This window comes from Zingiber officinale, chromosome 4B (genome assembly GCF_018446385.1).
Source record: "Zingiber officinale cultivar Zhangliang chromosome 4B, Zo_v1.1, whole genome shotgun sequence".
Taxonomy (NCBI): Eukaryota; Viridiplantae; Streptophyta; class Magnoliopsida; order Zingiberales; family Zingiberaceae; genus Zingiber; species Zingiber officinale.
In genome coordinates, this window is record NC_055993.1 from 123,868,609 (window position 1) to 123,880,645 (window position 12,037).

General features: G+C 37.0%; 2 protein-coding genes across 3 annotated transcripts; both read right to left on the bottom strand.

The window, feature by feature from the left end:
• Window positions 1-875: 875 nt before the first annotated feature.
• LOC121977919 lies at window positions 876-1,849 on the bottom strand. The gene has a single exon (XM_042530323.1). It carries the CDS (start codon window positions 1,781-1,783, stop codon window positions 1,202-1,204), a length of 582 nt encoding a protein of 193 aa, XP_042386257.1. The 5' UTR covers window positions 1,784-1,849; the 3' UTR covers window positions 876-1,201.
• A 2,459-nt stretch (window positions 1,850-4,308) lies between these two features.
• Window positions 4,309-9,769, bottom strand: LOC121976411 (GATA transcription factor 26-like). Of its 2 annotated transcripts, none has more exons than XM_042528559.1 (8): window positions 9,282-9,769; window positions 7,344-7,688; window positions 6,427-6,853; window positions 6,244-6,316; window positions 5,809-5,912; window positions 5,541-5,727; window positions 5,342-5,459; window positions 4,309-4,895 (listed from the first exon to the last, which is right to left on the bottom strand). In XM_042528559.1, the coding sequence occupies exons 1-8, from the start codon at window positions 9,319-9,321 to the stop codon at window positions 4,510-4,512; spliced, it is 1,680 nt and encodes a 559-aa protein (XP_042384493.1). In that variant the 5' UTR covers window positions 9,322-9,769; the 3' UTR covers window positions 4,309-4,509. The 2 variants fall into 2 exon arrangements, with proteins under 2 accessions (XP_042384493.1, XP_042384492.1); XM_042528558.1 differs by having other exon boundaries at window positions 7,332-7,688.
• Window positions 9,770-12,037: the final 2,268 nt, after the last annotated feature.

Here is a 12,037-nt window from a genome sequence, read left to right on the forward strand (position 1 = left end):
TTGCGGATTGACAACAATATGGTACGTGATTTGGGTATTATGAAAGTTGGGTATGTAATTTGGATAATACCAAAACTTGTTTATACGGTTCAGTAAAATGCTGTTAAAAGTTCAACACTAGTGAGCTTATTGGATAAGTAGATGAAGAATCCTTAGTTAGCACATATCATTCTTTTTTCTATACTTACAATTATATCTGTCAGCTAATGTTTGCATTAATTCTACCAAGAAAAACTTAAAAGTGGTTCAACTGGATTTTTCAGCATTGGGCTGGTAGATGGAAAGCACAACTAACAATTAACTTTTTGGGTGGGAAAAAAAATCAAAAAATCACAGAAAAATGTGTTAACAAACCCAAATTAATAATTGGAACATCCTCCACCTGCTTTAGATAAAAGTTTCGACCAGAAATATATTCTAAAGCCATGTTGAAGGCAATGATTCTAGATACAAAGCTTGAAAAATAAAGTAATCTCACATACTTGAAGAAAAAAACTTTGCTGATATCAGATCCAATCTAAATAGTTTTCACTGATCTAGTCATGGTGTTGGCTGTCCATAATTAGGTTACTATTATTACATTACAGTTAGGCACTCTTGAACTCAAAACAAAGGGTAGATTTCAATTTTCCATTGAAGTTTACAGGCTCAAAGAATTAGAAGAACCAAAGACAAACCTACACAAACAGGGTCAGTTAATCTTAATTCCCATCCATGATTAAACTGGGAGGTGAATGAGAAATAAACACTGGCCATCTGCAGCAATACTCTAATATCTAAAGCAATAAGTTTTAATCCTAATACAGATCCGAAGGAAATAGGAAAAGTTTTTCTTTTCAAATCTGACTGAAGAGGAGAAATTTAGGCATAAATTCTATCAAGAACACGCTTGCTCAATGCTTTCCAATTTCACAGCTTAGACTTTGCTTACATAATTAAAGAAATTAAGAAATCCTACACGATAGATCACAAAATACCAATAAAATAAAAATACATCTGAGAGAAAGTTCTCTCTTTTTTTTTTCTCAAGATTGGACATCACTCATTGCTGCATTCTCTCCAGTTTTATGGGTTAACTTTGCTTGGAAAGCTATAATCTTTGTATCCGTATACATGAAACAAGTATAGCTAAGCACTAGGATGTAAACACATTAATCATGATGTGTGGAACAAGAGGAAAGGGATTAGTAATCGTACAGAATCACGAACCCAGTTCAAGATCTTCCTTTTTCTCCTTCTCCACGATCTGTCTGAATTCTCCACCGTTTACAACCGCCGCTGTCTCTTCGACTACAGCCGTTAAGTCGTCCCGCACGCGGAACACGGCGTGGAGAAGCACCAAGGGCACGCCGACAGCCACCGCTAGCAGAAACTCCAGCACAGCGTTCGTCACCACGATCTCGGTCCCGATCACGAAGATCACAAGCGCTCCCATAACTCTTCGATCGACGATGCGCTGGACAATGGCAGAATTGGGGAAGACCTTGAGGAGTGCGCCGAAGAAGAGGGCGAGCTTGGAGGCGGCCATGAGGAAGAGCATGGTGGGGCGGCGGTGGGGGAAGAGGGAGGCGAGGATCAGGATCCAGAATAGAAGCGCATAATGGAAGCGGAAGGATCGGACGTTGCGGACGGCGCGGACAGCAGCAGCTTCGGCGTCGGGCGGCGCGGCGAAGGACTGAGGCCTGGCGAAGCGAGCCAGAGCCTTGCGGGTGGATCGAACTCCATCTCGGGCGCGCTGCACTACGGAGGCGGAGCGCCGGAGAACGCCGCCGTAGCTCGCCATCGCGCTCCGATCTGGAGGAGAAGAAAAGACGGAGGCAAGGGCAAGGCACAGGCACGAATAATATAGCAGCTACTGTTATATTGTTCCGTTATACATAAATATCCGAAAAACGTGGGAGTTCGTAACCGAGTTAGGTACTTTGTCTTCTATCAAAAGCATCCCGCTCGGTTTCAATATTCTCAAATTACATCCTTTCGTCCAACCAACTTAGCTACTAATCACGCGTAAAACGGTCCTTTCATTCAAAGATGGTCATTTCTGTAAGAGAACGTTGCGTAAAATGAAGAAGAAAAGGGGCGTATATAGAAATTTGCCGGTTCGAACCGCGGATTCACGCGTAAGATTGGGCTGATCTGGTAAAAGTCGTCGGGGTCAAACTCCATCCAACGTTGACAGTTGACTTTCTAGATATCCAAGCACGCCATCCATAGTAGGCCACTCATTATATGATTTACCTTGGAGTGAACAAAATTATAATTATTATTTGTTGTTTCATCTAGATTTAACACTTGCGCAGCTCTCTTCATCCTAGTAGAATCTCACACACTCACTCAACGTCCTTCACAATATCGGAGGCCCGTCAAGCCCCGAACTTCTCTACTCGAGTGACCATAGTGGTTTTAGAAGGAGAAGGAATCTTAGTCAAACTAGTTCTACCTCCGATAGTCCCTGGCATACAACTGGCCTTGGCAAGACAGGTCACAGCTCAAGCCAGCGACCAGACAACATAGTAGTACAGACGAGTGATTGTTGTCCGGGTGCAACGGTTTGCTTATGTGGTTAGCCTGTGGGTGACACCTCACTCGTGCGATCATCCACGTAACCTGCCTTGGGCTTGCATAATTTACATGATCTTTTATTGGTGCAGTTAGTCTCGAGGGTCAAAGTCAAATTTTGATAAATGATAAATGGATTAAAGTTGATATTATATTTGTCTAATTTTTTTACTGAGTGTGCATGAATTGATAGGTCTAAAGGACCTGACACTAGGATGAAGCCCAGTTAGGTCTTAGGACTTGATAACTGACATGAAGTCTAGATAGGTCAAGGTATGACTTGATATCTGACAAGAAGTCCAGTTAGGTCTGCGGGACCTAACAGCTAGTTAAATTTTAGTTTGGTCTATAGACCTGACAATTGATAAGAAGACCTGGTGGGTCAAAAGACAAGTCAAGTGATTGTAAATAGTAAGTGAGGTAAATCAAAGAGTAATCTAGTGAGGGCGAGTCCCGTTGAGACTTAGGCCCTGATCCAGTCCAGCTCCAACCTAGGAGTCTAAGGCTGAGATCTGACTAGACCTAGACTCGGTCTAAGTCATACTACATTTAGGTATTTATAGTTATTTTTCTAACTCTGTGTTACAGGAATATTAACATTTTGTAGGTGACTTGATTGATCAATTGAACGTTAGGGATCAGTCAACCGAATCCCAAAAGATCAGATTACAATTCAGCTCAGGATTGGATTTCGACCAGAGGGATCGATCGACCTAATGGTGAGGTCCGATCGACCGAACAATGGATAACTAGACAGCAGTTCGGACCAAGCTGAGGGTGGATCGGAGGTTCGATCGACCGAATGATGAGGATCGATCGATCGATAAAAGTCAAATCTCGAAAAGTGATCATGAGATTAGTGGATTGGATCAAGTTCGAGTTGGCTTTAAAAGAGGTGCTTGAAGCTCAGAAAACACAACTTCCAAATAATCAATTTCGATCGTTTTGTCACTACATTTTCCATCTGCTACGACTATACTATGCCCTACCGTTGCTGGCAAATCAACTCGAACACACGAGCTTAGCCAAAATTAATTCTTCTAAGCGTTGGTAACAATTTTGTGCATTTTCGTGTATTTACTTGCAAAAAGAAAAGTGTAGAGTTGTTACACTTTTCTTCATCTTTTGTATTCGGATTACTCTTTTGATGGTTCCAGAGAAAATTTAGTAGATTGTCCATCGATAGGTCTGAAGGACCTAGGTCTTGGAGTAGGAGTCACTGAAAGCTTCGAACCAAATAAATATCCTTGTGTTTGTATTTCTGTTTTGTCTCCTTTTTAAATTATCTTTCTTTTGCGTACTCGATTTCAAAATAGAAAAAGATAATTTTTTTAAAATCACATGATTCACCTCTCTTTCACGTGCATTGGCCCTACACCTTCCACCTCCGCGGCTATATAAGAATTTGTGAAGGTAAGTAAAGGTGTGGTTTTCTTCTCACACGCAAAGGCTAATCTTCTCCGCTTTCATCTTTTGGGCTCTCAACGATCTCTCGTGCTAGCGAGCCTTCCTCCTTTCAGCAACTTAATCGTAAGAGGGGCCACACTAATAACTCCAACTCCGACCCCCGACTGACATGTTTTGATCCGCAGGACCTTGAAAGTAGAGTCACAAGAGGACAACCATCACCGTTGCAGTTGAGAAAGAACAAGAAGAGGAACCCGAGCAAGTGAAAAAGAAACCATAAACACAGAATAAAAAACAAAGAAGAAAATATTTCTAGTTTAAATATGGAGTTGTCATCACCCGTAAGAAAAAATTTCCAAGGTCAATAGGTTACACTCTTTTCTATTTTTCAATTAGTTTACAAATTATTTCACCATGGTTGATCATACAAGAAGAAAAACCAGCCCGAACCAGTCCATAGTTTCTATATAATGTCAGTGCTACAGCATAGACTGAACTCTTCAACTATTTGTCTACGCTACTACAATGGTATCAAACCCTTAATTATCTATTACTGAAACTTGAAGATGGTTGCTCACGAGCTTTGACTCCACCCTCTTTTGTCGAACTATTTCGGTTCATCTTCTGCTCCCATGGATGATGGCACAGTAGTTGTGCTTCAGGAAATGATGCACTCGACGATGGCACGTTGAGAAGCAGATTGTCTTCAGTACTGTCGGCGATGAAGAACATTGAATTTCTATCAGGAAGAGAAGCAAAAAGCCTTCTCGGACTGAAGCAACAATCTTCATCGTCAAGAAACTTGTTTGCGTCATCAGTTACTTTCGAAACGGCACTAGACTCCAGCTGATTTGCAGATAGTGAAGGAGGAGGATTCATCAGCTCAGGCCTGCATACTCTTTTAGTACTTTTCACAGGGTTTTTGATATCTGAAAGAAACAGCATACCACCAATTGAATTAGGAGACATACCTACATCAGCATATCATCATTAACTTAGTGTTGGTTTTAACTAGTTTGTGTAAGCTACATGAATCATCATAACTCTTCGTTGAACTCCTCGTGTCACTTCCTGTTATGACCTAGTCTTATGAAAAATAGGATTTAGATTTATGTTCATAGATTACACAACTTTAACCGTGGCTATCTAGCCAAAATCCTCAACCATTGTTTCTTCTCAGAAATGGGCACTTAATATGTCTACTTGTGGTTGAGAAAACCATTGAAGCCATAAATAATCAAGAGAATATACATTTGACCTTCATTTGGGGAAGAATGATCAAAGTAACACGAGCTTCGAAATAAATACTGTGCAAGAATGAGTGGTTTGCTCATATCGATGTTTTCCTTCATTTAATTGAATCCAGGAAACAAACCTGAACAGTTATGTTGCTTGTCCCGCTGCCTTTTCAGGGATGCTAAATTGGAAGTCTGAGGAAATGTGGGTTTGCTCAGTGTTCCATCTCCTTCTCTGATCTTCTTATAGGATGCATCCTATAGGAATTGAGGCAACTTATCAGTCAAAACTTGGCACATGTCATATATTTATGCTTTGTGTATACAAGTTCTTTGTACCTTTAATTTTTGGTAGAATTCTGACCATTCGATTCTTTTGCAATTTCGTAATACGAGCCTCTTTAAAGTTTTACACTCCTCAGCATTTGCTTCAGACAATGACAGATCAAAAACTCCATCCTGAAGCAGTAGTTGGAAGTAAGAAAATGTCTCCATAAATTGGGAGCTGGAGAACATTGCCTTGAGACTGCCAAATAAACAATCAGCATAAGAGCTAGAAAGTTTCTCTGACTAGAAGAATACAACTATAGAGATGCAACTAACTAACCTTTCAGGAGGTTTGGCAATGTCAATCAATGGTAGATATTTCATCAATCTCTGTCGTTCCTCAAATGTCAAATATTTTATGAAACCCTCATAGTCAATCAAAGCCTATGAAGCAAGAATGAGCAACACAAACCATGGTTATTGTGTATTACAGGACTATTAAATTCGAATGACAGATCACATATCCAAATGCTCAAGCTGTTATATATTCATATGTTGAATTTGTGATCTTGACGAGATTCAAACACTAAAAAAGGTTCCTTCTCCTGCTCTTCTACCATGCTAAATTTGATTGAATACATTTATCCCATAAACTTAAGCTGATAAGGGAAGAGATTATTCTGTTCTTCTACATGGCACACTGAAGACAATTATATAACATTAACTGACATACAAAACTACACTCTATTGATGTAAACAAAAATTAGATTCTTACATTTAAATCTGCATAACCCAAGGGAGAATCTCTATCTTGCAACATGATCATCTGTTCATGAGAAATTGTGTCCCTGAAAAGGACGGATGGAAGTTCAAATTCCAAATCAAGCTAATTTTAAATCTATCAGTATGTTACTGGAGTAATCTTTCCCTGCCAATAAATGAAGCCTCAAGATAGTACCTGTAGATGGTATCTCGATATACTTGTGCTGCTGACTTCATTGTGTCCACACTGGATTTAGTACAACTGGTTCCTTTGTTATCACTATTTACAGGTGCGGATATTGAGCTTGAATATCCTTCCTTAATGGTTTTAAGTTTTTCTACTGGAAATGAGCTAGCTTCTGATTCTTCCTCAATGGATTTTGGATATGGATGCTTAATGAGTAGACCTCCATAACCAATCTCAGAAGAATCAAATGGAATTCCACTTTCATAAAGCAGATTGTCATCTTCTGAGGTTCTGGACATGTTTGAGGCTTGTTCTTCGTGCAAAATGGAATATAGATCCTTTGTGAGTTTTTCAATAGAAGAAGGTTTAGGGCAAGCCAAAAATGCTCTCTTCTTAGAAGGTACTAGTGAGTCCCATACATTTGACTGCACCGAACCTGAAAAGTAGATTAAAAAAATTGAAGAACAATTTGTAAGCAGTAGTGACAGGTTAGAGCTTAGCAAAAGGAAGATGTTCTGGATATTGGATGCTGATGGTCAAAATTGAAGTGATGAAATTTGAACGTTCCAGAATTCTCATTGAAATTAGAACATTTTGATATTTACCTATTCCTCATGAAGCACTACTAAAAAGCAGAGGAGACAAGTGGTGCTAAGAAGGCTAGTTTCAATCATTGAGCTTAAATGTTTCAAACTTGATGCTAATCTAGGTACAAAAGTTCAGCCTTTTTCTTTTAAATTTTAGAAATAAGTATCTTTATATAAGAATTTCACAAGCTCAGAATCAAAGAGAAAAGATCTATCATTAGCCCCAAAATTTAAGCTGCTAGCATAGGATTGTCAATTCATGATTTCACAAGCAAGGATCATGACCAAACATCTTTGATTTAAGAAGAAAATAAAAAAGATGATAACCTGTTATCTCACTTGCATCAGTTGTGCCAAAATGCACACAGCTATCTGAACCTGAAATGGCTGATCCGGAACTAGATCGATTGCTTGTATCTCCCTCAACAATCTTATGATAATACTGGTCTGAATGTGGCATTTCATGATCACCTTCCAATATACATCTTTCGTTCTTCTTTTGCAGCTTCTTCTCTTTGAAGAATACAGTAATCTTTTGGGGGACTTTTACTTCAGTTGCATCGAAAGCTTCTCGAGCATGCAGAGGCACATAATTTGTCAATGAGCCCTTGGTTCTCCACCTGGAACCACATGCATTGCATAAAATTGGCTTTTCAGGTGGCCCATTCCTCCAAAGAGGGGTACCTATTCCACATCAAGGTTAAGTGATGATACTATTGCCCAAAAATATAATAATAGTTTATATAATGAAAGAGATAACTGGCAGAAATCTACTTGCCTGTAACTCAAGCCAAGTAAAACAAATAAGACAAGCAGCAATCATTTAAGTTGAGATAAACATAACATGATTATGCTGCCAATGAAAAGAACAATGGTTTTCAATGAAAAGACATGCAAATTCTGGGGAAATTTTAGTAGGAACTGAGAAGTATAAAGCTTAGGGTATAAGAATTTAAACTTTTCTGGAAGCAGTAGGATGTAATATTGTCTATTAGTTCCATGGATATTAAAACATCACAAAATGATGGCATGACATGATAAACCATCTATATAATTCTTTCCTCGCGATAAATGACATTCCTATCAAAGGTCTTCTGTAGAATCGTCGTAAATGAAATTGAACTCCTGAAAAAGGTTGTCTATGTTTGAGTGGAGATTAACAAAGGAGGTTCATCACTTCAAAGTTCTAGATAAGTTAACAATGATTGAATCACTGTTGATCATTGGTATCATTTTTTGCCTGAAAGAAGTACTTGCTTGTAAATAATACACAAGAATCACAAAAAGTGATAAAAATAGGATGAAGTATTAGCATCGCTAAGTATTCTTAATGACAGGAGAATAAGCTTCAGGTCCAGACATGTTCCTAGTATACCACGTCGAAAAAGGATTTGAAGATGAATGAACAGGACACAACAATGTAAACCAAGAAATATATCAGCTCTTCATAAGAAGTAATAACAAGTTCCCTCATCATTATCACACTTTCTCAAAGCTTAGTGTTAAGTGAAAACAATGTAATGCAAATTGCATTTTGGGATACACTAGAATTTGGAACCTAGAATAAAGAGCCTTTTAGAAGTGCAAAATGAATACAGTCATCTAACTGGATATGGAGCACAAATTATGCAGTTGGAAGCAAAAAAGAATGAGTCTAAGTCCCGAGCAGTGGATGCTTGTTTTTAAACTGACAATTGGAACAGGGAGAAGGCAACAAAAATCTTCCACTTTTGCCAATACAAATGCATATCACAAGAATTTCTCTAAAGCAGCCTGTGAAATTACATCTTAATAGATTGCTAGAGAGGTAATAATGTTTCCGAGAAGCTACCCCCAGTCCACTTGGGGGTTTCAAATCATTATTAGAGGCTGAACCTAATGGAATGGAGAATGCAATTCAATTAGACTAAATTAATAATATTAGACATGATGATTCCCATCCAACTAAGTAAAGCTTAGACCTGGACGACTATGCAAACTGAGCAACACAACACAAGAAACAAACATCAGCTGAATAATTCAGGAACTGCTTTGCATTCCATAATGCATTCAGCATGTTTCAGCAATGAAATCTGACGGCAAGCAACCAGCTGTTCCGGAGAAATTAATGAAAACAATAAGGAAAGAACCGTAGGAACATATTTATATCACTGTCCACAAAAGTATTTGTTAATTTAAAGAGAGCAAATCAATTGAAAACAAACAACAAATGGAAGAACAAATAAGGGAAGAAAGTCCAAGATCCAGAACCGCTCATAAACGTGCAAAGGAACTCACTTGTAACTCCACAATGACGGCAAGGTCCTTCCTTTACCATTTGTCTCACCCCTTCCCTCTTCCCCTCCAATAATCCCAATAGAAATCAACGCAGGATAGAAAAGAGCAAAAAATAAAATAAAAGATCTGATTTTTATGTGCAGAATTCCGCTAAAATTAGGGGGAAAAAATATCTTTGCTACGTTCCAACAGTTCCAAAGAGCTGAAAACAAAGCAGTAAGACGAACAGCCCTCTTTTGAACAAAAAAGCTCTAGAATTATTGTTTCTAGTCCAAGCAGACCACAGAAAGAAGGAGAGGAAAGGGGGAAAGGAAGAGGAAACAGGCGGAGAGAGAGAGAGAGAGAAAGAGCGTGGAGGAATGGAGAGGCAAAAAGGAGGAATTTTGCAAGGTCGGATGAGGAGAGTGGGCAAATCCAATGGAAGGAAGGAGTCCACTGGCTAATCAAAATTAAATGGGGGGAGAAAAGTAGAAGAGATGACTAGGCGAGAGGAGGCTCTCCTTTCCTTCTCTTTGTTTCATTCATCTAATAATAATAATAATAATTATTATTATTATCTAATTTTATTCGTACCACCTTTTCCCCTTTGTTTTTGTGTTCGGAAAGCATTGGGTCGTTCACGTATACGTTTAGGTATTTAAAACCTTTTTTTTTTAAATACTTGCTTTATTATTTATAATGATTATGAGATTAACATGAATCATAGTTCATAATCACGATTCAAATAGTAAAATCGTACTATCTTACTGTCCAAAAGTATCAAATCGCTCCTGGATATTTTGAAATCGTCTTTTACGGTGGAGTTAGAGTAGAATCATTGGGATTATTTAGAATCTATAGAATTAATACGCTTATGTTATAAATGATTCTACCTATTTTTTATTAGGGCATACTTTGTTAGCTTTTAAATTATAATATGTTGATTGAATATGTATTTATATGGATTATTCTGATTGAATGTGTGTTTATATGAATTATTTTGTTGGGTTGAATGGCTGGCTGGTGCTACTAATTGATTGTTAAAAAATTTATGATATTTGATTTTGTGAATTAAGAGAATATACTTGAGGTTGCGGTTATTGTCGCTGTGTTAATATAAGTTTATATATATAAATAATCATTTTTTAATTATTAATTATGTATCACTAAAAAAATATATAACTATAAAATTTTAAGGATTTTTAATATGATATTCTACTATCCAATCATACAAATCTTATCTTGTGACTCTAAATCAATTTTGCATAGGATTAAGATCTTAGGAATTATGATATGAATCATGAATAACATATTTAAATTTGTCTTCACGAGGTACCTAGTTAGTTAGAGGATGACAGATTTACTATAATAAGACAGAATCAAATCTCGATAGATGCATACCCTTGATAAAAAACTTCTTCCACCTCCTAACTACTTAACAATTAACTATAAATTGAATCTTTAATTTACTTTCTTTAATATAATTAGGAGATAGAAAATGAGTGTAATCATGCTGTTTTATTCCACTAAATGACATCTTAAAAGATAAAACTATTGTAATCATTATTATATTATTTAATTGACTTTTAGGCTAATATTGGCTAGTAAAATCTTTTGAATTTTAGATAAATTATGATATTCCCTTGCATATAAACCTACATATAAAAAGATATATATGTACCTTTAATATTTTGGAATAATGAATAAAATATGTGGTCATAAGATTTATTTATAAATTTCAATTTCATTTGTTTTGGTGTCGCGATGATAATATATATTTTTAATAATATAGGTGTCTAAGTTTTAGGGTTTAACTCTAGAGATGAGCGGTCCTTTCTTTAACTCGGTCAATGAGTACATCCGGAAACACTTATAGTAATATGTCAATAGTAGATCTCCACAGTCTTTATCGTCCCTATAAGGTCATTCCGATGCTAAAATAAGTACTTTGTTTGCGAAAGCAAACTCCCAGTATTTTTCCGCATGTGAGTACTTCATATCGAGGCCACCCGGCATATATGCCCCAGTAGAGGATCGAACCGTGGTCTCTCATGTGTATCAAAAACACCTTTACAATGTGTGCCAACCGGGAGTAAGTCATGATGATAATATATATATTTTATAATCCAAGTGTCAAAGCTTTGCTTAACTAATTCTGCAGGTGGACATCCCTCCCTTGGTTCGCCCAACAGGTACATCCAGAAACTCTCACAATAATACGTCAGCAGCCAATCTTCGTAGTCTTCACTGTCATTGTAAGGTTGTTCCAACACTAAAATGAGTACTCTACTTGCGAAGACAAACTTCTAGTATTTTTTTCTCATGGTAACATAATAGATAATTATCGGTTCCATTGATTTACGCATGAATACTAGAAGTAATCTTCTATAATCTGTTGATTCGAAGAGAACTAAGAAATAGGAAAAACTCAATGTTCCAAGAAGGAGTTGGCTAGAAATAACAATAATAAAAAATTATTTCAAAATATTAAACATGACGCTTATATAGACCCAATATATTAATTAAAAAACACCAAAAATACGTTAAATATCAAAAATATAAAAATGACTAAAATAGTAAAAAAAGATTTTCAGAGCCTCCGAAAAGACCATAAATGATATTTTTTAGATCTAAAATTTTACTAGTTATAGGTTTCACATGGTAATAAATCTAGGTCTCTAAACCAGCTTCTATTCAAGTCAAACAACGGTTTGTTATGATATTTGAGTCAAAATTTATGACCTTTAGGAGTTTACTCTATTGAACTCGCATTAATA

Excerpts from the sequence above, each read along its gene's own strand:
- LOC121977919 (XM_042530323.1), bottom strand. The coding sequence starts at position 1,783 with ATGGCGAGCTACGGCGGCGTTCTCCGGCGCTCCGCCTCCGTAGTGCAG.
- LOC121976411 (XM_042528558.1), bottom strand. The coding sequence starts at position 9,321 with ATGGTAAAGGAAGGACCTTGCCGTCATTGTGGAGTTACAA. Across the intron at positions 6,854-7,331 it reads TGATGCAAGTGAGATAACAG|GTTCGGTGCAGTCAAATGTA; the intron begins GTTATCATCTTT and ends TCTACTTTTCAG. Across the intron at positions 4,896-5,341 it reads CAAGCAACATAACTGTTCAG|ATATCAAAAACCCTGTGAAA; the intron begins GTTTGTTTCCTG and ends TGTTTCTTTCAG.